Genomic DNA, 23,909 nt, shown 5'->3' on the forward strand with positions numbered 1-23,909 from the left:
TTTCTCCTGCAGGCTCTACCTGAGCTTCGGTTCAGCACAGACCCCGAGACTTTCACCTGTCGTTGCTTCTTGCATCATGCCCACCGTTCTCTGGCCCTTCCCCTGCAAGGTAATTAGAACACCTCTCGCTTTCCTCTCTCCACACTCCAGTCCCGTACCTCACCCCTGTGTGGCTGCATGGTACACTGCACCCTGTACAACAGCAGAGTTATACTGAGCACAGAATGGGAGACGAGTTCACCACACAACGCTGTTCTGTTTTCATTGTGACCCTCGCTGCCCTTCCCCTTTGCCCTCTGACTTTTCTGCCTTTGCTGTTTGACACCATTCTATCCAATCTCAATGTCACTGTCTGACTTTAGCCACTTCAGACTGTAGGTCTCTCCTCCATTTATCTGCCTGTTCCTCTCATTGTCTCCGTTCCTTTTCACTTGGATCAGCTTTCTGTCTTTTCCCACAGCCTGGCTGAGTTTGTACATCATGCAGCAGCCTTGTTACTGTCATCATGAATGGATAAATTGTCCGCAGATCTTTTCATTTTCCCTGTAGTTTGTAAAAGGTGCAAGTTGTGAGCAAGGCTCTCGACACCATTAACCTTTTCTCTTTGATGACGTTGAGATCTCACTTTGAAATGCCACCATTTTCTGCTTCCATTTCAGATTTCCAGCATTTTAGTTTAACTTCATACATTGCAACAGTTGAGGCTCTTTAGAGGGAGTCACGGGCTGTGAATCACATCACATAAACAACAAGGCAAATTATGAATGCAAAATTCCTGCGGCTGAATTTTACAGACTCACCCCTGCCTTGTCATCGGGGCGGCCGAGGGGGGAGGCTGAAAGATGCCTCCGGGAGAGGCCTGCCACGGACTTCGACGCCGGGAAGGTCTGGGCCCTTATTACTGGCAGCAGCGAGGCCTTGTGGTGACCCCCCCCGACAACCCCTCGGCGACAGGAGCCCAATTTACAAATGTAACATCATTTTCATACCTGAATTAATGATCGCACTCCCGCCGTCTGTCCTGGAGCGATATTGGTGCCGGTGGCCAGCACTCCCGCGCCTTCGGATCCCCGTCCGGGGAACCAAGGCGGAACACTGGTGGAGAGGGGGGAGCAGGTTGTGGTGGGGGGAGCGGCATCAGAGAGATTTAATTGGTGGAGGGGATGGTGGGAAGGGGTGAAGATTAAAGTTTAAGAGCTTTCGGGGGGGAAGGTCAGGTGGGCAGGGGAAGTGTTCTGTCGGGAGGAGAGGACAAGTAATTAATTTTGTGGTTTTTGGGGGGTGGGAGAGGGGTAATTTACAACTATATGACCATACGAATTAGGAGCAGAAGTAGGCCATTCGGCCCATCAAGCTTCCTCTACCATTTAATAAGATCATGGCTGATCTGTTTGTGTTTCGAATTCCACACTTCTACTTGCACCTTAAAATTATTTAATGACCCCCCCCCTCCCCCACCTTCTGAGGCAGAGAGTTCCAAAGTCGCACAACCCTCTGAGAGAAAATTTCTCCTCGTCTCTCCCCTAAAAGGGCGACACCTAATTTTAAAACCGTGCCCCCCAGTTCTAGACTCCCCCACAAGAGGAAACATCCTTTCCACATCCTCCTTGTCAGGACCGTTCAGGATCTTATAAACTTCAAACAAGTCTCCCCTCACTCTTCTAAACTCCAGTGAAAACAAGCCCAGTCTGTCCAGCCTTTCCTCACAACACAACCCTCTCATTCCAAGGGGCGGCACAGTGGCGCAGTGGTTAGCACCGCAGCCTCACAGCTCCAGCGACCCGGGTTCAATTCTGGGTACTGCCTGTGTGGAGATTGCAAGTTCTCCCTGTGTCTGCGTGGGTTTCCACTGGGTGCTCCGGTTTCCTCCCACAGCCAAAGACTTGCAGGTTGATAAGTAAATTGGCCGTTATAAATTGCCCCTAGTATAGGTAGGTGGTAGGAAAATGGTGGGGCTGTGGTAGGGAATCTGGGATTAATGTAGGATTGGTATAAATGGGTGGTTGTTGGTCAGCACATACTCGGTGTGCCGAAGGGCCTGTTTCAGTGCTGTATCTCTAAATGAAATAAATAAGTATCAATGTGCCTCCAACGCATTTACATCGTTCCTTAAATAAGGAGACCAAAACTGCACACAGTATTAGAGATGTGGTCTCACCAATGCGCTGTGTAACTGAAGCATAACATCCTTTTATTTTAAATTCGTATCGTAATAAAGGATAGCATTCGATTAGCTTCCTTTATTACTTGCTGTACCTGCATACTAACCTTTTGTGACTCATGCACTAGAACACCGAGATCCCTCTGCACCTCGGAAGGGCTCAAAGCCCTTTTAAAACTGTGGGACTGCCTGAGTACAGGCTGCTGATGCCATTGCCAAGAACATACAACCTGCCCCAGCCATTTAAATGAGCCGCCGCGCTGAATATCGCTGCGCTGCTGTGACGTGCGGTCTGCGCGGGCAAACGTCATTGTTTACAAATTGGCGGCGGCAATTTAAAACGCAGCCCTTGTTTTTTGGTGGTTGTGACTCAGTTCCAAAGTGGACACCACAATTACTGAAAGAACCACCAGAGGGAGCCCGCGGCATATTTTTAATGGACTTTGTGTTTTGTGTTCATTTGGGGGATGAATCCGTCAGATACTCCACTTATACCACATTGCACAGGAAGAATTTGCCCCTTGATGATCTGATTGGTTTAGCCCTGTCCGAAGGAGGGTTGCAGAGCTGCCAATGATTTGGGATGGTAGCAGCACAGATATGGGGACTGCAGTGCATGATGGTCAAGGCGAGAGGGACAGAGTGTGGGCAGAGAGCAGAGAGACTCAAGTCATGGTCTCGGCCCCTATTGCCAGTTTGTACTGGATTAACACCCACATACAGAGTCTCAGATTCAGCCCAACCCAGGTTCTGAGCACCTAAACCAAGCCATCTCCAGTGCTGGACAGAGTGATTCCCCCCATGGCTGACACTCCAGTGTTGGACAGAGTGATTTCCACCCATGGCTGACCAGTGCAGGACAGTGATTCCCCCCATGGCTGACTAGTGCTGGACAGAGTGATTCCCCCCATGGCGGACCAGTGCTGGACAGTGATTCCCCCCATGGCTGACCAGTGCAGGACAGAGTGATTCCCCCCCTGGCTGACTAGTGCTGGACAGAGTGATTCCCCCCATGGCTGACCAGTACTGGACAGTGATTCGCCCCATGGCTGACCAGTGCAGGACAGAGTGATTCCCCCCATGGCTGACTAGTGCTGGACAGAGTAATTCCCCCCATGGCTGACCAGTGCTGGACAGAGTGATTCCCCCCATGGCTGACCAGTACTGGACAGTGATTCCCCCCATGGCTGACCAGTGCAGGACAGAGTGATTCCCCCCATGGCTGACCAGTACTGGACAGTGATTCCCCCCATGGCTGACCAGTACTGGACAGAGTGACGATCCCAGGCAGGATTTTCTGCCGCTGTTTCTCCAGTTCTGAGGCCTCCCAACTGTGGGATTTATTTCCACGTCAGTGATGGGAGATGTATAGGGAGGAGGCGGTGGGGGAGGTGCAGGTAAACAATGGGAAATTCTCCTCTTGTTTTTCCCCTCAGCAGCATCTGTGTGCTGCCATGGCCAGGGTTTCTATGACAATGGGGTTGGGGGCGGGGGGGGGGGGCGGATGGTTTATGAATGAATGAGCTGCAGGGTAGTCAGACCCCTGACATCGGGGGAGGGGAAAGACCAGAGGGAGAGTCAGGGGAGAGTGTGGGGAGATGGAGGCGGTTTGTGTGGGGAATAGCAGGGAGGGGAAAAGGGAAGAGTGGGCAAGACCTGGGAGAAGGGAGAGTGGTGGAGAGAGGGAGAGTGGTGGAGAGAGGGAGAGTGGTGGGGAGAGGGAGAGTGGTGGAGAGAGGGAGAGCAGGGGAGTTGGGAAGCACAGTGTGGGGGAGGAGAAGAAAGAGGTGGGACAGAGGAGAGGGGTTGTAAAGGAACACCAGCCCCAACACGATACCAGCAGAGAGGAAAATTTCTCCCCCCAAGTTATTGTTTGAGGACAGCGAATTCTCCCAGTGCCGTGTCCAACAACAGATTAACCATTTGTGTGATCGTGCTTTGCACAAAACAATTACCGTAGTTATCAACCCACAACAACAATTGCTGCACTCCAAGGGAAGTTGGGGTATGGATTTGAGGTGTGTAACTGCAAGAAAGGTCTTTATAAATGCAGCTTCTCTCCTGGGGCTTATAACCTGATGCATGTCGGGAGCTTGATCAACACCCCATCCACAAACATTCATTCCCTCCACCACCGACGCACAGTGGCAGCAGTGTACAAGTTCCCCTCCAAGCCACACACCATCCTGACTTGGAACTATATCGCCGTTCCTTCACTGTCACTGGGTCAAAATCCTGGAACTCTCTCCCTAACAGTGGGTGTACCTACCCCAAATGGACTGCAGCGGTTCAAGAAGGCAGCTCACCACCACCTTCTCAAGGGCAATTAGGGATGGGCAATAAATGCTGGCCTGGCCAGCAATGCCCACATCCCATGAACGAATAAAAAAAACTGTCACTGACCTCTCAATGTCGTTCCCTGATGGACCACAGTTATACTGTCTGCCCACCAGATGGGATAGCCCCTCGCATTGCCTGTTGCATCCTCTGACATTGAAAAATATCAACAACCCTTCAGAGCAGGCTGCACATTGTTTGCATTCAGTCAGTGACTGGTAAGAGCTAAAATAAAAGTGGCTGTAAAGTGATCCCCTGTGTGTCATCGTCAGTCTGCCAGTCACTGGGATTACAAGCAATAACTTGGATCATTAGCATCAATGCGTTTCAGACAGTTACTGCCCTCTCGCTGGGAACTCTATATATCCCCATCACAGGCTCCCACTGAGATTTACTCCTAGTCTCACCAGGACTATTTCTGGTGTACACTCAGCTCTGGCTCAGCGGGTGGACTCTCTGCTCTGAGTCAAACTGTTCCCACTCCAGACACTTGAGTGCAAAAATCCAGGCCAACATTTAAGCACATTACTGAGGGAGCATTGCATTGTTTCAGGATCAGTCCTGAGGGAGCATTGCACTGTCGGACTGCAGTACTGAGGGAGTGCTGCACCGTCGAAGGATCAGAAGTGAGGGACTGCTGCACTGTCGGAGGGCAGTACTGAGGGCGTGCTGCACCGTCGAAGGGTCAGAAGTGAGGGACTGCTGCACTGTCGGACTGCAGTACTGAGGGAGCGCCGCACTGTCGGAGGGTCAGTATTGAGGGAACACTGCACTGTCGGAGGGCAGTTCTGAGGGAGTGCTGCACTATTGGAGAGCCAGGATTGAGGGCTTGCTGCACTGTCAGAGGGTCACTCTTGAGAGAGTGCTGCACTGTCGGAGGGTCAGTACTGAGGGAGCACTGTACTGTTTTTTTCATTCATTCGTGGTGAGTTACTCGCTGCAGGATTCCTAGCCTCTGACCTGCTCTTGTGGCCACGGTATTTATATGGCTACTCCAGTTCAGTTTCTGGTCAATGGTAATCCCCAGGATGTTGATAGTGGGGGATTCAGCGATGGTAATGCCATTGAATGTCATGGGGAGATGGTTAGATTCTCTCTTGTTGGAGATGGTCATTGTCTGGCACTTGTGTGGCGTGAATGTTACTTGCCACTTATCAGCCCAAGCCTGGATATTGTCCAGGTCTTGCTGCATTTCTACATGGACCGCTTCAGTACCTGAGGAGTCGTGAATGGTGCTGAACATTGTGCAATCATCAGCGAACATCCCCACTTCTGACCTTATGATTGAAGGAAGATCATTGATGAAGCAGCTGAAGATGGTTGGGGCCTCGGACACTACCCTGAGGAACTCCTGCAGTGATGTCCTGGAGCTCAGATGATTGACCTCCAACAACCACAACCATCTTCCTTTGCGTTAGGTATGATTCTAACAAGCAGAGAGTTTTCCCCCTGATTCCCATTGACTCCAGTTTCGCTAGGGCTCCTTGATGCCATACTCGGTCAAATGCTGCCTTGATGTCAAGGGCAGTCACTCTCACCTCACCTCTTGAGTTCAGCTCTTTTGTCTTTGAACCAAGGCTGTAATGAGGTCAGGAGCTGAGTGGCCCTGGTGGAACCCAAACTGAGCGTCACTGAGCAGGTTATTGCTGAGCAAGTGCCGCTTGATAGCATTGTCGATGACACATCACTTTACTGTTGATTGAGAGAAGACTAATAGGGGGCGGTAATTGGCCGGGTTGGACTCGTCCTGCTTTTTGTGTACAGGACATACCTGGGCAATTTTCCACATTGCTGAGTACATGCCAGTGTTGGAGCTGTACTGGAACAGCTTGGCTAGGGGTGCAGCAAGTTCTGGAGCACGAGTCTTCAGTACTATAGCTGGAATGTTGTCAGGGCCCGTAGCCTTTGCAGTATCCAGTGCCTTCAGATAATGAGTCCATTATCAAAGATTTTATAGCAGAGCACTTAGAGAACAGTGGTAGAATCGGGCAGAGTGAGCATGGATTTAGGAAAGGGAAATCATGCTTGACAAATCTACTAAAATTCTTCGAGGATGTAACTAGTAGAGTTGATGAGGGGGAGCCAGTGGGTGTGGTTTATTTGGACTTTCAGAAAGCTTTCGACAAAGTCCCACATAACAGATTAGCGTGTAAAATTAAAGCGCATGGGATTGGGGGTAGTGTATTGCGCTGGATAGAAAATTGGTTGGCAGACAGGAAACAAAGAGTAGGGATAAATGGGTCTTTTTCCGAATGGCAGGCAGTGACTAGTGGGGTACCGCAGGGATCGGTGCTAGGACCCCAGCTATTCACAATATACATTAATGATTTAGATGAGGGAACTAAATGTAATATCTCCAAATTTGCAGATGACACAAAACTGGGTGGGAGAGTGAGTTGTGAGGAGGATGCAGAGAGGCTTCAGGGTGATTTGGACAAGTTGAGTGAGTGGGCTAATGCATGGCAGATGCAGTATAATGTGGATAAATGTGAGGTTATCCACTTTGGTAGCAAAAACAGGAAGGCAGATTATTATCTGAACGGCTATAAACTGAGAGAGGGGAATATGCAGCGAGACCTGGGTGTGTTCTCGTACACCAGTCGCTGAAGGTAAGCATGCAGGTCCAACTGGCGGTAAAAAAGGCAAATGGTATGTTGGCCTTCATAGCGAGAGGATTCGAGTACAGGAGCAGGGATGTCTTGCTGCAATTATACAGGACCTTGGTGAGACCACACCTGGAATATTGTGTGCCGTTTTGATCTCCTTATCTGAGGAAGGATGTTCTTGCTATAGAGGGAGTGCAGCAAAGGTTCACCAGACTGATTCCTGGGATGGCGGGACTGACGTATGAGGAGAGATTGAGTCGGTGAGGATTATATTCGCTGGAGTTCAGAAGAGTGAGGGGTGATCTCATAGAAACCTATAAAGTTCCGGGATTTAGATGTTTCAGTAAGAACAGAGAAGATGGTAAAAGAGGGGGGGGTGTGGCATTGTTAATCAAGGAGAGTATTACAGCGGCAGAAAGGACGTTTGAGGACTCGTCTACTGAGGTAGTATGGGCCGAGGTTAGAAACAGGAGAGAGAGGTCGCCCTGTTGGGAGTCTTCTATCGACCTCCGAATAGTTCCAGAGATGTAGAGGAAAGGATAGCGAAGATGATTCTCGACAGGGGCGAGAGTAACAGGGTAGTTGTTATGGGGGACTTTAACTTTCCTAATATTGACTGGAAATACTATAGTTCGAGTACTTTAGATGGGTCAGTTTTTGTCCAGTGTGTGCAGGAGGGTTTTCTGACACAGTATGTGGACAGGCCAACCAGGGGCGATGCCACATTGGATTTGGTACTGGGTAATGAACCCGGCCAGGTGTTAGATTTAGATGTAGGTGAGCACTTTGGTGATAGTGATCACAATTCGGTTAGGTTTACCTTAGCGATGGGCAGGGACAGGTATATACCACAGGGCAAGAATTATAGCTGGGGGAAAGGAAATTATGATGCGATTAGGCAAGATTTAGGATGCGTAGGATGGGGAAGGAAACTGCAGGGGATGGGCACAATCGAAATGTGGAGCTTATTCAAGGAGCAGCCACTGCGTGTCCTTGATAAGTATGTACCTGTGAGGCAGGGAGGAAGTTGTCGAGCGAGGGAGCTGTGGTTTACTAAAGAAGTTGAAGCGCTTGTCAAGAGGAAGAAGAAGGCTTATGTTAGGATGAGACGTGAAGGCTCAGTTAGGGCGCTTGAGAGTTACAAGCTAGCCAGGAAGGATCTAAAGGGAGAGCTAAGAAGAGCAAGGAGAGGACACAAGAAGTCATTGGCGGATAGGATCAAGGAAAACCCTCAGGCTTTCTATAGGTATATCAGGAATAAAAGAATGACTAGAGTTAGATTAGGGCCAATCAAGGATAGTAGTGGGAAGTTGTGTGTGGAATCAGAGAAGATAGGGGAAGCGTTAAATGAATATTTTTCGTCAGTATTTACAGTAGAGAAAAAAAATGTTGTCGAGGAGAATACTGAGATTCAGACTACTAGGCTAGATGGGATTGAGGTTCAAAAGGAGGAGGTGTTAGCAATTTTGGAATGTGTGAAAATAGATAAGTCCCCTGGGCCAGATGGGATTTATCCTAGGATTCTCTGGGAAGCCAGGGAGGAGATTGCAGAGCCTTTGTCCTTGATCTTTATGTCGTCATTGTCGACAGGAATAGTGCCGGAAGACTGGAGGATAGCAAATGTTGTCCCCTTGTTCAAGAAGGGGAGTAGAGACAGCCCTGGTAATTATAGACCTGTGAGCCTTACTTCAGTTGTGGGTAAAATGTTGGAAAAGGTTATAAGAGACAGGATTTATAATCATCTTGAAAAGAATAAGTTCATTAGCGATAGTCAGCACGGTTTTGTGAAGGGTAGGTCATGCCTCACAAACCTTATTGAGTTTTTCAAGAAGGTGGATGAGGGTAAAGCAGTGGATGTGGTGAATGTGGATTTCAGTAAGGCGTTTGATAAGGTTCCCCACGGTAGGCTATTGCAGAAAATACGGAAGTATGGGGTTGAAAGTGATTTAGAGCTTTGGATCAGAAATTGGCTAGCTGAAAGAAGACAGAGGGTGGTGGTTGATGGCAAATGTTCATCCTGTAGTTTAGTTACTAGTGGTGTACCGCAAGGATCTGTTTTGGGGCCACTGCTGTTTGTCATTTTTATAAATGACCTGGATGAGGGTGTAGAAGGGTGGGTTAGTAAATTTGTGGATGACACGAAGGTCGGTGGAGTTGTGGATAGTGCCGAAGGATGTTGTAGGGCACAGAGGGACATAGATAGGCTGCAGAGCTGGGCTGAGAGATGGCAAATGGAGTTTAATGCGGAAAAGTGTGAGGTGATTCACTTTGGAAGGAGTAACAGGAATGCAGAGTACTGGGCTAATGGGAAGATTCTTAGTAGTGTAGATGAACAGAGAGATCTTGGTGTCCAGGTACATAAATCCCTGAAAGTTGCCACCCAGGTTAATAGGGCTGTTAAGAAGGCATATGGTGTGTTAGCTTTTATTAGTAGGGGGATCGAGTTTCGGAGCCACGAGGTCATGCTGCAGCTGTACAAAACTCTGGTGAGACCGCACCTGGAGTATTGCGTGCAGTTCTGGTCACTGCATTATAGGAAGGATGTGGAAGCTTTGAAAAGGGTGCAGAGGAGATTTACTAGGATGTTGCCTGGTATGGAGGGAAGGTCTTACGAGGAAAGGCTGAGGGACTTGAGGTTGTTTTCGTTGGAGAGAAGGAGGAGGAGAGGTGACTTAATAGAGACATATAAGATAATCAGAGGGTTAGATAGGGTGGATAGTGAGAGTCTTAATTCTAATGTTCTAATTCTAATTCTAAAAAAAAATTCTAACAGGACTTGACAGGGTAGATGCAGGAAGGATGTTCCCGATGGTGGTGGAATCCAGAACCAGGGGTCATAGTCTAAGGATACGGGGTAAACCTTTCAGGACTGAGATGAGGAGAAATTTCTTCACCCAGAGAGTGGTGAGCCTTTGGAATTCACCACCACAGAAAGCAGTTGAGGCCAAAACATTGTATGTTTTCAAAAAGGAGTTAGATATAGCTCTTGGGTCTAAAGGGATCAAAGGGTATGGGGAGAAAGCGGGAACAGGTTACTGAGTTGGATGATCAGCCATGATCATAATGAATGGCGGAGCAGGCTCGAAGGGCCGAATGGCCTACTCCTGCTCCTATTTTCTATGTTTCCATGTTTCTTGATATCACGCGGAGTGAATCGAATTGGCTGAAGTCTGGCATCTGTGATGCTGGGGACTTCAGGAGGAGGCCGAGATGGATCATCAACTCGGCACTTCTGGCTGAAGATTGCTGCAAATGCTTCAGCCATTTCCTCTGCACTGCTGTGCTGGGCTCCCCCATCATTGAGGATGGGATATTTGTGGAGCTGCCTCCTCCAGTTAGTTATTTAATTGTCCACCACCATTCACAACTGGATGTGGCAGGACTGCAGAGCTTAGAACTGATCCGTTGGTTATGGGATTGCTTAGCTCTGTCTATTGCATGCTGCTTACACAGTTTGGCACACAAGTAATCCTGGGTTGTAGCTTCACCAGGTTGACACCTCATATTGAGGTATGCCTGGTGCTGCTCCTCGCATGCCCTCCTGCACTCTTCATTGAATCAGGGTTGGTCTCCTGGCTTGATGGTAATGGTAGAGTGGGGGATATGCCGGGCCATGAGGTTACAGATTGTTGTTGAGTACAATTCTGCTGCTGCTGATGGCCCACAGCGCCTCATGGATGCCCAGTTTTGCATTGCTAGATCTGTTCGAAATCTATCCCATTTAGCACGGTGATAGTGCCACACAACACGACTCAATGTGAAGGTGGGACTGCGTCTCCACAAGGTCACTCCTGCCAATACTGTCATGGACAGATGCATCTGCGGCAGGCAGATTGGTGAGGACGAGGTCAAGTATGTTTTTTCCTCTTGTTGGTTCCTTCACCACCTGCTGCAGACCCAGTCTAGGAGCTATGTCCTTTAGGACTCGGCCAGCTCGATCAGTATTGGTGCTACTGAGCCACTCTTGGTTATGGACATCGAAGTCCCCGATCAGAGTACATTTTGTGCCCTTGCCACCCTCAGTGTTTCCTCCAAGTGGTGTTCAACATGGAGGAGTACTGATTCATCAGCTGAGGGAGGGCGGTAGGTGGTAATCAGTAGGAGGTTACCTTGCCCATGTTTGACCTGATGCCATGAGTCTTCATGGGGTCCGGAGTCGATGTTGAGGACTCCCAGAGCAACTCCCTCCCTACTGTATACCACTGTGCCACCATCTCTGCTGGGTCTGTCCTGCTGGTGGGACAGGACATACCCGGGGATGGTGTTGGCAGTGTCTGGGACATTGTCAGTTCGGTATAATTCTTTGAGTGTGACTATGTCAGGCTGTTGCTTGACTAGTCTGTGGGACAGCTCTCCCAACTTTGGCACAGCCCCCAGATGTCAGTAAGGTGGACTTTGCAGGGTCGACAGGGCTGGGTTTGCTGATGTTGTTTCCGGTGCCTGGGTCCGTCCGGTTTCATTCCTTATTGACTTCGTAGCGATTAGATACAACTGAGTAGCTTGCTAGGCCATTTCAGAGGACATTTAAGAGTCAACCACATTACTGTGGGTCTGGAGTTACCTGGAGGCCAGACCAGGTAAGGATGGCAGATTTCCTTCCCTAAAGGACATTAATGAACCAGGTGAGGTTCAGTACTGAGGGAGTGTACTGTAAGAGGGTCAGGACTGAGGGAGCTCTGCACTGTCAGAGGGTCAGTACTGAGGAAGCTCTGCACTGTCAGAGGGTCAGTACTGAGGGAGCTCTGCACTGTCAGAGGGTCAGGACTGAGGAAGCTCTGCACTGTCAGAGGGTCAGTACTGAGGAAGCTCTGCACTGTCAGAGGGTCAGTACTGAAGAAGCTCTGCACTGTCAGAGGGTCAGTACTGAGGAAGCTCTGCACTGTCAGAGGGTCAGTACTGAGGAAGCTCTGCACTGTCAGAGGGTCAGTACTGAGGAAGCTCTGCACTGTCAGAGGGTCAGTACTGAGGAAGCTCTGCACTGTCAGAGGGTCAGTACTGAGGAAGCTCTGCACTGTCAGAGGGTCAGTACTGAGGGAGCTCTGCACTGTTAGAGGGTCAGGACTGAGGGAGCTCTGCACTGTCAGAGGGTCAGTACTGAGGGAGCTCTGCACTGTCAGAGGGTCAGGACTGAGGGAGCTCTGCACTGTCGGAGGGTCAGGACTGAGGGAGCTCTGCACTGTCAGAGGATCAGGACTGAGGGAGCTCTGCACTGTTAGAGGGTCAGTACTGAGGAAATGTCACACTGAATTTTAGAATTAGAATTAGAATATTACAGCGCAGTACAGGCCCTTCGGCCCTCGATGTTGCGCCGACCTGTGAAACCATCTGACCTACACTATTCCATTTTCATCCATATGTCTATCCAATGACCACTTAAATGCCCTTAAAGATGGCGAGTCTACTACTGTTGCAGGCAGGGCGTTCCACGCCCCTACTACTCTCTGAGTAAAGAAACTACCTCTAACATCTGTCCTATATCTATCACCCCTCAACTTAAAGCTATGTCCCCTCGTGTTTGCCATCACCATCCGAGGAAAAAGACTCTCACTATCCACCCTATCTAACCCTCTGATTATCTTATATGTCTCTATTAAGTCACCTCTCCTCCTCCTTCTCTCCAACGAAAACAACCTCAAGTCCCTCAGCCTTTCCTCGTAAGACCTTCCCTCCATACCAGGCAACATCCTAGTAAATCTCCTCTGCACCCTTTCCAAAGCTTCCACATCCTTCCTATAATGCGGTGACCAGAACTGCACGCAATACTCCAGGTGCGGTCTCACCAGAGTTTTGTACAGCTGCAGCATGACCTCGTGGCTCCGAAACTCGATCCCCCTACTAATAAAAGCTAACACACCATATGCCTTCTTAACAGCCCTATTAACCTGGGTGGCAACTTTCAGGGATTTATGTACCTGGACACCAAGATCTCTCTGTTCATCTACACTACTAAGAATCTTCCCATTAGCCCAGTACTCTGCATTCCTGTTACTCCTTCCAAAGTGAATCACCTCACACTTTTCCGCATTAAACTCCATTTGCCATCTCTCAGCCCAGCTCTGCAGCCTATCTATGTCCCTCTGTGCCCACATCCTTCGGCACTATCCACAACTCCACCGACCTTCGTGTCATCCGCAAATTTACTAACCCACCCTTCTACACCCTCATCCAGGTCATTTATAAAAATGACAAACAGCAGTGGCCCCAAAACAGATCCTTGCGGTACACCACTAGTAACTAAACTCCAGGATGTACATTTGCCATCAACCACCACCCTCTGTCTTCTTTCAGCTAGCCAATTTCTGATCCAAAGCTCTAAATCACCTTCAACCCCATACTTCCGTATTTTCTGCAATGGCCTACCGTGGGGAACGTTATCAAACGCCTTACTGAAATCCATATACACCACATCCACTGCTTTACCCTCATCCACCTGTTTGGTCACCTTCTTGAAAAAGTCAATAAGGTTTGTGCGGCACGACCTACCCTTCACAAAACCGTGCTGACTATCGCTAATGAACTTATTCTTTTCAAGATGATTATAAATCCTGTCTCTTATAACCTTTTCCAACATTTTACCCACAAGGCTCACAGGTCTATAATTACCAGGGCTGTCTCTACTCCCCTTCTTGAACAAGGGGACAACATTTGCTATCCTCCAGTCTTCCGGCACTATTCCTGTCGACAATGACGACATAAAGATCAAGGACAAAGGCTCTGCAATCTCCTCCCTGGCTTCCCAGAGAATCCTAGGAGAAATCCCATCTGGCCCAGGGGACTTACCTAGCTAACACCTCCTCCTTGTGAACCTCAATCCCATCTAGCCTAGTAGTCTGAATCTCAGTATTCTCCTCGACAACATTTTTTTTCTCTTACTGTAAATACTGACGAAAAATATTCATTTAACGCTTCCCCTATCTCCTCTGATTCCACACACAATTTCCCACTACTATCCTTGATTGGCCCTAATCTAACTCTAGTCATTCTTTTATTCCTGATATACCTATAGAAAGCCTTAGGGTTTTCCTTGATCCTATCCGCCAATGACTTCTCGTGTCCTCTCCTTGCTCTTCTTAGCTCTCCCTTTAGATCCTTCCTGGCTAGCTTGTAACTCTCAAGCGCCCTAACTGAGCCTTCACGTTTTATCCTAACATAAGCCTTCTTCTTCCTCTTGACAAGCGCTTCAACTTCTTTAGTAAACCACAGCTCCCTCGCTCGACAACTTCCTCCCTGCCTCACAGGTACATACTTATCAAGGACACGCAGTAGCTGCTCCTTGAATAAGCTCCACATTTCGATTGTTCCCATCCCCTGCAGTTTCCTTCCCCATCCTACGCATCCTAAATCTTGCCTAATCGCATCATAATTTCCTTTCCCCCAGCTATAATTTTTGCCCTGTGGTATATACCTGTCCCTGCCCATCGCTAAGGTAAACCTAACTGAATTGTGATCACTATCACCAAAGTGCTCACCTACACCTAAATCTAACACCTGGCCGGGTTCATTACCCAGTACCAAATCCAATGTGGCATCGCCCCTGGTTGGCCTGTCTACATACTGTGTCAGAAAACCCTCCTGCACACACTGGACAAAAACAGACCCATCTAAAGTACTCGAACTATAGTATTTCCAGTCAATATTTGGAAAGTTAAAGTCCCCCATAACAACTACCCTGTTACTCTCGCTCCTGTCGAGAATCATCTTTGCTATCCTTTCCTCTACATCTCTGGAACTATTCGGAGGTCTATAAAAGACTCCCAACAGAGTGACCTCTCTCTCCTGTTTCTAACCTCGGCCCATACTACCTCAGTAGACGAGTCCTCAAACGTCCTTTCTGTCGCTGTAATACTCTCCTTGATTAACAATGCCACACCCCCCCCTCTTTTACCATCTTCTCTGTTCTTACTGAAACATCTAAATCCCGGAACCTGCAACATCCATTCCTGCCCCTGCTCTACCCATGTCTCCGAAATGGCCACTACATCGAGATCCCAGGTACCAACCCATGCTGCAAGCTCACCCACCTTATTCCGGATGCTCCTGGCGTTGAAGTAGACACACTTTAAACCAGGTTCTTGCTTGCCAATGCCCTCTTGCGTCCTTGTAACCTTATCCCTGACCTCACTACTCTCAACATCCTGTACACTGGCACTACATTTTAGGTTCCCATTCCCCTGCTGAATTAGTTTAAACCCCCCCGAAGAGCACTAGCAAATCTCCCCCCCCAGGATATTGGTACCCCTCTGGTTCAGGTGAAGACCATCCTGTTTGTAGAGGTCCCACCTACCCCAGAAAGAGCCCCAATTATCCAGGAAACCAAAACCCTCCCTCCTGCACCATCCCTGCAGCCACGTGTTCAACTCCTCTCTCTCCCTATTCCTCGCTTCGCTATCACGTGGCACGGGCAACAACCCAGAGATAACAACTCTGTTTGTTCTCGCTCTAGGCTTCCACTCTAGCTCCCTGAATTTCTGTCTTAAATCCCCATCTCTCTTCCTACCTATGTCGTTGGTGCCTATGTGGACCACGACTTGGGGCTGCTCCCCCTCCCCCTTAAGGATCCCAAAAACACGATCCGAGACATCACGAAACCTGGCACCTGGGAGACAACATACCAACCGAGAGTCTCTCTCGTTCCCACAGAACCTCCTATCTGTTCCCCTAACTATGGAGTCCCCAATGACTAATGCTCTGCTCCTCTTCCCCCTTCCCTTCTGAGCAACAGGGACAGACTCTGTGCCAGATACCTGTACCCCATTGCTTACCCCTGGTAAGTCGTCCCCCGCAACAGTATCCAAAACGGTATACCTGTTGTTGAGGGAAACGGCCACAGGGGATCCCTGCACTGCCTGCTGGTTCCCTCTCCTTCCCCTGACGGTAACCCATCTACCTACTTCTTTTACCTGAGGTGTGACTACCTCCCCATAACTCCTCTCAATAACCTCCTTCGCCTCCCGAATGATCCGAAGTTCATCCAGCTCCAGCTCCAGTTCCCTAACGCGGTTCTCGAGGAGCTGGAGTTGGGTGCACTTCCCGCAGATGCAGTCAGCAGGGACACTCCTGGTGACCCTTACCTCCCACATTCTGCAGGAGGAACATTAATCTGCCTTAACTTCCATTCCCTCTATTCTAAATTCCCAACAAATCTACTGAAAAACCAAAAAAAATGTCAAAACTTGTTAGGTTAGCAATCCAGCAGACAGAACTTCTTAAATAAAAAGCTTACCTTATCAACACAACAGAGTCCTTTTTTTTGGTTAGAGGACGAGGGTGGGTGGGAGACACTACACGTGTAGGGTCTCGGGTACAGCCACCACCCAAATATATAGTTTTTACTTACCCAGCAGTCCCCTGGTCCTCCGAAAACAAAAGGGAATTAACTTTTAAACTTCCACTGAAATTGACTTCCCAGCTGTAAGCTCGCTCTCGCACCTCCGCTACAGTCAAGCTGCAGTCACCAAAACTAAAACTGTTGGAGGGTCAGTACTGAGGGAGTGGTCCAACGTTAGAGGAACATAGGAGCAGGAGTAGGCCATTCAGCCCATCGAGCCGCTCCACCATTCAATACGATCATGGCTGATCATCCACTTCAATGCCTTTTTCCCACACTATCCCCATATCCCTTTCTGTCATTTGTATTTAGAAATCTGTTAATCTCTGCTTTAAACATACTCAACGACTGAGCTTCCACAGCCCTCTGAGGTAGAGAATTCCAAAGATTCACAACCCTCTGAGTAAAGGAATTTCTCCTCATCTCTGTTCCAAGTGGCTTCCCCCTTATTGTGAAATTATGTCCCCTGGTTCTTGACTCCTCAACCAGGGGAAACATCTTAGCTGCATCTACCCTGTCTATCCCTTTCAGTATTTTGTAGGTTTCAATGAGATCACCTCTCATTCTTCGAAACTCTCGAGAATGCAGGCCCAGTATCCCCAATGTCTCTTCATTGGACAGTCCCGCCATCCTGGAACATTCCAGGTGAACCTTCGTTGCACTCCCTTTATGGCAATAATATCCTTTCTAAGGTAAGGGGACCAAATCTGCATACAGTACTCCAGGTGCAGTCTAACCAAGGTTCCATACATTTGAAGCAAGACTTCACTACTCCTGTACTCAAATCCTCTTGTGATAAAGGCTAACATACCATTAGCCTTCCTAATTGCTTGCTGCACCTGCATGTTAGCTTTCAGTGACTTATTGATAAAGATACCCAGTTCCCTTTGTGCATCTACACATTCTAATCTCTTACCATTTGAGAAATGACAATGCAGCACTCCCTCAGTATGGCACAGTAGTGTCAGCCTGGATTTCATGCTCAAGTCTCTGGAGTGGGACTTGAACTCACCAGCTCTAACTCCGAGACGACAGTTACCCACAGTGTGTTGCTGGTGAGTGTGGTATTGACCCCAGTGTGTCTCAGTTTGTCTGTCATCTAAACTCCAGGCCTCCATCTCAGCTCAGTTCACTGGCGTCAGCTGCTGAGGTCAAAATGAGGTTCAGCGTCACTCACATCGAGACAAAGAGCCCTGATCTCGCCCCCTTCCATTGCCCCTGTGTGGTCCTGTTGGACAGTGTGCGGCTGGAGTGAGTGGCTGACCACCAGGGTGGATCTGTGCTGTTCACTTACAAACATTCCATTGTGACCATTGGCCCATTGGGGTAATAGGGCTGGAGAGCCAGGATGTACACAACACCTGGAGCCAGGGAAGCAACTTCCCTTGCTGAGGTCACAGTCTCTCCCATGGTGAGGTTGGCTCTTTTACACAAGCCGCTGTGACAGGGTGTGAGCAGAGAGCTCTGACGATTGTAATTGTTTCACTGATAGGCTTTGACAAGGACCATGGACTCCCTCACCAGGAGCTCCCTTCTGGTCTGAGAGGCACTTCCCACTTATTTAACCAACTGAATACTTGGAAATTTAACATTGTTTTGAAGTTTTATTTTAGCAGGGGGTCTCATTTGTAGCTAAAGCTGCTCCCAGTTCACAAGGGCAGGGAACCTATTCTGTGCCGAGCAGGTTAATACCCGCAGTAAGAACCTCAGTCAAAGCCTAATCCTAAATGGATTACTGCAGTGTTGTTATCACTGTTTATTTGTTGGAAGGACATGGTCTGAGAGGTCAGGTTAATAACACAGCATGGGAATGATATACACATCCCTCCACAATGTCCATACCCTGTCCATACCTCAGTGTGGTGGTTGGGGGGAGGTGGGGGGTGGAGGTTGGTGGTGGTTGTGGGGGAGCAGTGGTCGCAGCATCTAACATCAACCTGCATTTATATAGCGCCTTTAATGTAGTAGAACATTGCAAGGTTCTTCACAGGAGCATTAACCAACATAATTTGACACCGAGCCACATAAGGAGATATTAGGGTGGGTGATGAAGAGCTTGGTCAGAGTGTTAGATTTTAAGGAGTGTCTTAAAGGCGGAGAGGTTTCGGGAGGGAATTCCAGAGCTTGGGGCCCGGGCAGCTGAAGGCACGGCCGCCAATGCAGCAGAGACTGAAATCAGAGATGTGCAAGAGGCCAGAATTGCAGAGTTCTCAGAGAGTTGTTGGGCTGGAGGAGGTTACAGAGATAGGGAGGATGAGAATTTTTAAAATTAAGGCGTTGCTGGACTGCGATTCATGTCGGTCAGAGCACACGGGGTGATGGGTGAACAGGACTTGGTGTGTGTTTGGTTATGGGATCTGGATGAGCTCATGTTTATGAAGGGTGGAAAATGGAATAGTATATAAAGAATAGCATAAAAACCTAACCCCTGTCAGTGTGTTTGATTGGTCAAGACCTCCGAGCTTTGATGAGGTCTTTGCAATGCCCCTGCTTACTGTCAAATAGGAGTAAAACTGTCTCTCGTCAACAAGTTTCCAATTGTGTTCGCTCATGGTGAGAGGGAATAGTTCCCAGGAAGATGAAAAGGTTGGCACGATTCTGTTGGATAAATGTAAATGCCGAAAGGAGGAATATAACATGAAATGAAAGATACTCTGCCTTCTCAGTGTCAGCTCTTATCACGAGACCCATCGATCGCAGCCCTTCTCCGAGCTCAGTCATGTTCACAAGCCCATCCTTATTGGTATCAAATCGCTGAAATAGCTCAGTCCATTTCTTCTCCCTCTCAACGTCTCGTTCCTCACCACCTTCCGCACATGTTACTCTCCACCTCCACAACGGTTTCCCCATTTCTACAGACGACACTGGCTACACATTTGCTGGTGAAATGCGGGGCATAATCCCGGCTGTGAAGGAAGCTTTGAGGTTTCGCATGAAATGTAGATCAGCAGAGAGGGGCCACGGAAGTCGCAGGTCTCCCTGATCCCAGGCAGACATTATCAGGGACTGACGCCACAAGTCTCTGGTCATATTAAACCCATCTGACAAACACTCGCTGCGCCCTACCCACCCTCCCAAAAATAATTAGCGGCTGCAATAGTTACTCGCAGTACACAGAGGAGGAAGCTGCTGGTGTACAGTTAAAACACCAGGAGAGAGAGTTCAAGGCTAAATCTGCTGTTTAATGTCACCTCCTAACTCATTCCTTAGTCATGACAGAACAGCTTCGATCTCCTCCAGCTTAAGGTGCTCGTGAGTTGCCTCGACCTTTATCCTGTTAGAGAATAGCTGAAGGTAAATCATGGGGAATTTTTCTGGGAGAAAATGCCAGGGAATTGACTTGGCACAGAAGGAGGCCGTTCAGCACAGGCATGATGGGCCAAATGGCCTCCTTCTGTGCTGGATCATTCGTTAATACATTGACACTTTCAGCCCTCCTCAGAAATGTGAACGGGCCAGGTTTAGCCAGTTTCAGGAAAAATAAAGAGGGAAAGGGGAGAAGGAGGGGGCAGGGAAAGGAAGAGGGCCAGAGAGGGGGATGGGAGGGGTTGAAGAGGTGGGGAGAAGGAGGGGAGGGGAGGAGGCAGGAGGGAAGGACACAGGGAGGGGAGAAGGGGAGAGGGAGGCAGGGAGGGGAGGAGGGCTCAGGATGGGGATGGGAGGGGAGGAGAGGGAATGGGAGAGGAGGAGGGGGCTGGAAGGAGACGAGGTGGTGGCAGGGAGGGGAGGAGAGGCAGGAATGGGGATGAGGAGGAGGAGGTGGTGGAGGGGAGGGGAATGGGAGGGGGCGGGGAAAAGGAAGAGGTGGGAGAAGGGGGAATGGGAGGAGAGGAGGAGGGGGATTGGAGGGGCAGTAGTGGTGGTGGGAAGGGGAGGGGGGGGCCAAGAGGGGAATGGGATGGAAGGAGAAGACGGTGGTGGAGGGGAGGGGAATGGGAACGGAGGAGAGTGGGGAGGGAAGGGAGGACGATGGTTGGGGAGGTGGAGGAGGCAGGGGAAGGGAGGAGGGGTGGGGAGGAGGAGGCAGGGAAGGGGAATTGTTGGGGAGCAGATTGCAGGGGAGGGAAAGAATCAAGACACAAAACACAGCAAGAGGGAGTTAAAGGTATAAGTGACCTGAAAACTGTTTAATAGGAGGTTGGGAGTCATTCACCAAGTGTGAGTCTGTACGGAGGAGCAACAAAACAGGAGAGCCAGAGGAAGCACAACTGAACAGTTTCAGGAAACACACACACACACACCCTTTCCAGCCTGGGTTCCCAGTCGTCAGGAGTAGGAATGCACTCCAGCTGTTACTGTACCTGGCCTGGGGATGCTGAGCTCAGCAGCCGTCTCCCTGACTTCCACTCTGAGATTGGCTAGTTCCCAGCATGACTGGGCAGTGTGACTGAGGCCCAGAGTTCACATTTACCAATCGGGTTAGCCCAACAAAACACTTTATTCATTGATGGGCCATTGGTTCCAGCCTGAGGCTCCCCCCGACTTTGTACTTTCCCCAACTCAATATCTCGAACTCGCACTAATCAAATGACTAACTCTCAAATTCAGGGAGCTCCCCTCACTGAATCTGTAACTGACTGCATTCAGAGATCTGTCCCACTACAACACAAAGTGTTTTATTCATTCTCAGGATGTGGGCAAACTCTGCCTTTATTGCCCATCCCAGGGTGTCCTGACCCGATGGTGTTGGGTCTTCCTGTTGAAGTGCTGCAGCCTGTCGGCTGGAAAATCTCCCATGAGGGAGTTCCAGCAGAACAGCCCAGCATGTGAATCAATGAATGACAATCAGGTCCAAATCAGGACATGTTTAACAAAATGGAAGCCTCTCACACCCCCAGGAGGTCCCAAAGGTCTTTACAGCCAATTAAGTACTTTTGAAGTGTAGTCACTGTTGTAATGCAGGAAACATGGCAGCCAATTTGTGTACAGCAAGATCCCACAAACCGTAATGTGATAATGATAAGATCATTAGCTTTTTTGAAGTGCTGTTGTTTGAGTGATAAATATTGGCCAGAACACCAGGGAGAATGCCCCTGTTTTTTTAATTGCAGCTGTGGCATCTTTTATATCCACCTGAGACGACAGACAGAATCTTAGTTTATTGTTTCAACTATATGGCAGCACCTCTGACAGTGCAGTACTCCCTCAGTAGAGCACTGGAAGAGTTAGGCGGGATTTACATGGAGAAATTTCTGGGGTGGAGACTTCAACCCACGATCTCTTGATTCAGAGGCAAGGGAGCTACCAACTGAACCAGAGACAATGTATAATTCCAGTGATGGTGTTTCCACAACATTGCTGCTCATGTCCTTGTCAGTGGGAGGGGTTTGTGGGCTGGAATCTGCAATCCAGTCCACTCAGGAAGCCCTCGCAGTCCAATTAAATTCCAGTTGGAATTCGAGGCTCCCCCTTGCACCACAAATGAATCTCAAACAAGAACAACTCCTGATATTTGTACAGCACCTTTAACATAATAAAACGTTACAAGGTGCTTCACATGAGCGTTCTAAAACAAAGTATGACACCCAGCTAAAAAAAAAAGGAGATTGGATTGTCTTGGATTGGAAAGCGAGGTGGAGAGGAGTGGTCGGGTGGGGGGAATCCCAGATATTGGGCCCTTGGCAACTGAAGGCACGGTCACCAATGGTGGAGCGATTAAAATTGAGGATACTCAAGAGGCCAGAATTAGAGGAGCATAGAGATCTCAGAGGGTTGTGAGACTGGAGGAGGTTACAGAGATGGGGAGATGAGGCCATGGAGGGATTTGAAAATAAAGATAAGAATTTTAAAATCAAGACGTTGCTTGACTGGGAGCCAATGTAGGTCAGAGAGCACAGGAGTGATAGAAGTGTGGGACTTGGTGCAAGTTAAGACACAGGCAGCAGAGTTTTGGATGACCTCAAGTTTACAGAGAGTAGAACGTGAGAGACTGGCCAGGAGGGAGTTGGAATAGTCAACTCTAGAGGTAACAAAGGCATGAATGAGAGTTTCAGCAGCAAATGAGCTGAGACAGGAGCGAAGTCGGGTGATGTTACCAGGTGGAAATAGGTGATCTTAGTGATGGCGCGAATATGAGGTCGGAAGCTCATCTCGGGGTCAAATGTGACACCAAGGTTGTGAACAGACTGGTTTAATCTCCGACTGTTGTCAGGGAGAGAGATGGCGTCAGGAGCTCGGGAACGGAGTTTGGAGTGGGGACCAAAAACGACTCCAGTACGGAGCAGTCACTGAGCTGTGGCCCATAATCAACACTCGCATTGTGGGATCATGTGACACTGATGCTGGCAAAAGTCAACAAGCTACTAAAAAATGTCAACACAAGAGTGTTTTTTATTGATTACGTTCTCAGAAATACATTTTGGTGATTAAACAGAAACTTTTCTTTTAATTGACTTAGTGCAGCATTGAACCAAACAACACAGTGTGAATATTAATCAGTGCTCGGGTTTCTTTCCAGAAAGGATAAAATCAATACAATATGAAAGTCTAAAGTCTGAGAAAGGGAGGGAGTGGAGGGTTGGGAGGGTGTGACAAAAGAACTTTCCTGATTTCAATGGCACCGGCTTGCTATCTTGCTTCCCTGCCCAGTGTCTCCCTGAATTGCTGAACATAAAACATAAAATCAACCTCATCGCTTTCACTGAAAATCTGATTGGTGAAAGGAGATGGAGTGGGCGGAGTGAGACATCCCAGCTAACACTGGCTGTGTAAAGCTGCTAAATCATTCTGTGCAGATAAAGCTCCTTTTCTTTTTCTCCCTGACATCTGTTAGCACTTGAGTGTTTAGATTAGCAGGTGACTGTGAGACTGACCCATTGGGAAAGACACTAGTTAATGCTCTGATCCAGACAGCAACTGCTGCTTATCAGGGGAATGGAACTAACCATTTTCTCCCTCCTTGCTAATTTTTGGGGTGTATTCCTTTTCCCTTGCTGCTGTGCCACAACTGGTAAACAGGATAGGTAATCTCCCTGCCAGCTCCTCTCTCCACCCCACTGCCCAGGCTGAGGGTCAGCTCGAAACGGAGATCAATAGATTTTTGTTGGGCAAACGTATTAAGGGCTATGGAACCCAGGTGAATAAATGGGAGCTGAGATCCAGAGCAGTCACGATCTCACTGACTGACAGAACAGGCTCAAGGGGATGATAGTCTGCTGTTCATATGGAATCATCCATGAATTTCTGCCTGATCTGCTGAAGGCACAGACTCATGTGGGGTTACAGCTCCGCAGAGACAAGTTATAGCCTCGGAAATGAGAGCTAGGGCAGGGGGAGGACAGTGTGATCTCCTCGTGGTCAAAGGCTCAGTGTGTGGGGCGAATACATGAGGCACAGTGAACCACTGTTCCCGAGTGAGGTGAACGAGGTAGAGGAGCACCTGCTACACCATCCACAAACATGCATTAGCAACATGGTGAGAGAATAAATAAACTAACAACAAACAAACACAGATCAACAAAAGAAAAATGTCAGTGCA

At 48.8% G+C, this 23,909-nt stretch overlaps 1 protein-coding gene across 2 annotated transcripts in view; it reads right to left on the bottom strand.

Moving 5' to 3' along the window:
- Window positions 1-19,536, bottom strand: part of LOC137355774 (mitochondrial adenyl nucleotide antiporter SLC25A24-like) — a 50,604-nt gene extending 31,068 nt beyond the window's left edge. Inside the window, exon 1 of one of the 2 annotated variants that reach the window (XM_068021277.1) lies at window positions 19,091-19,536. In XM_068021277.1, the coding sequence (XP_067877378.1) occupies window positions 19,091-19,282 (192 nt within the window). In that variant the 5' untranslated portion in view covers window positions 19,283-19,536. The remainder of the gene's footprint in view (window positions 1-19,090) is intronic. The other variant, XM_068021276.1, reaches the window with a different exon arrangement.
- Between the last annotated feature and the right edge of the window lie 4,373 nt (window positions 19,537-23,909).

Source organism: Heterodontus francisci, chromosome 43 (genome assembly GCF_036365525.1).
Source record: "Heterodontus francisci isolate sHetFra1 chromosome 43, sHetFra1.hap1, whole genome shotgun sequence".
Taxonomy (NCBI): Eukaryota; Metazoa; Chordata; class Chondrichthyes; order Heterodontiformes; family Heterodontidae; genus Heterodontus; species Heterodontus francisci.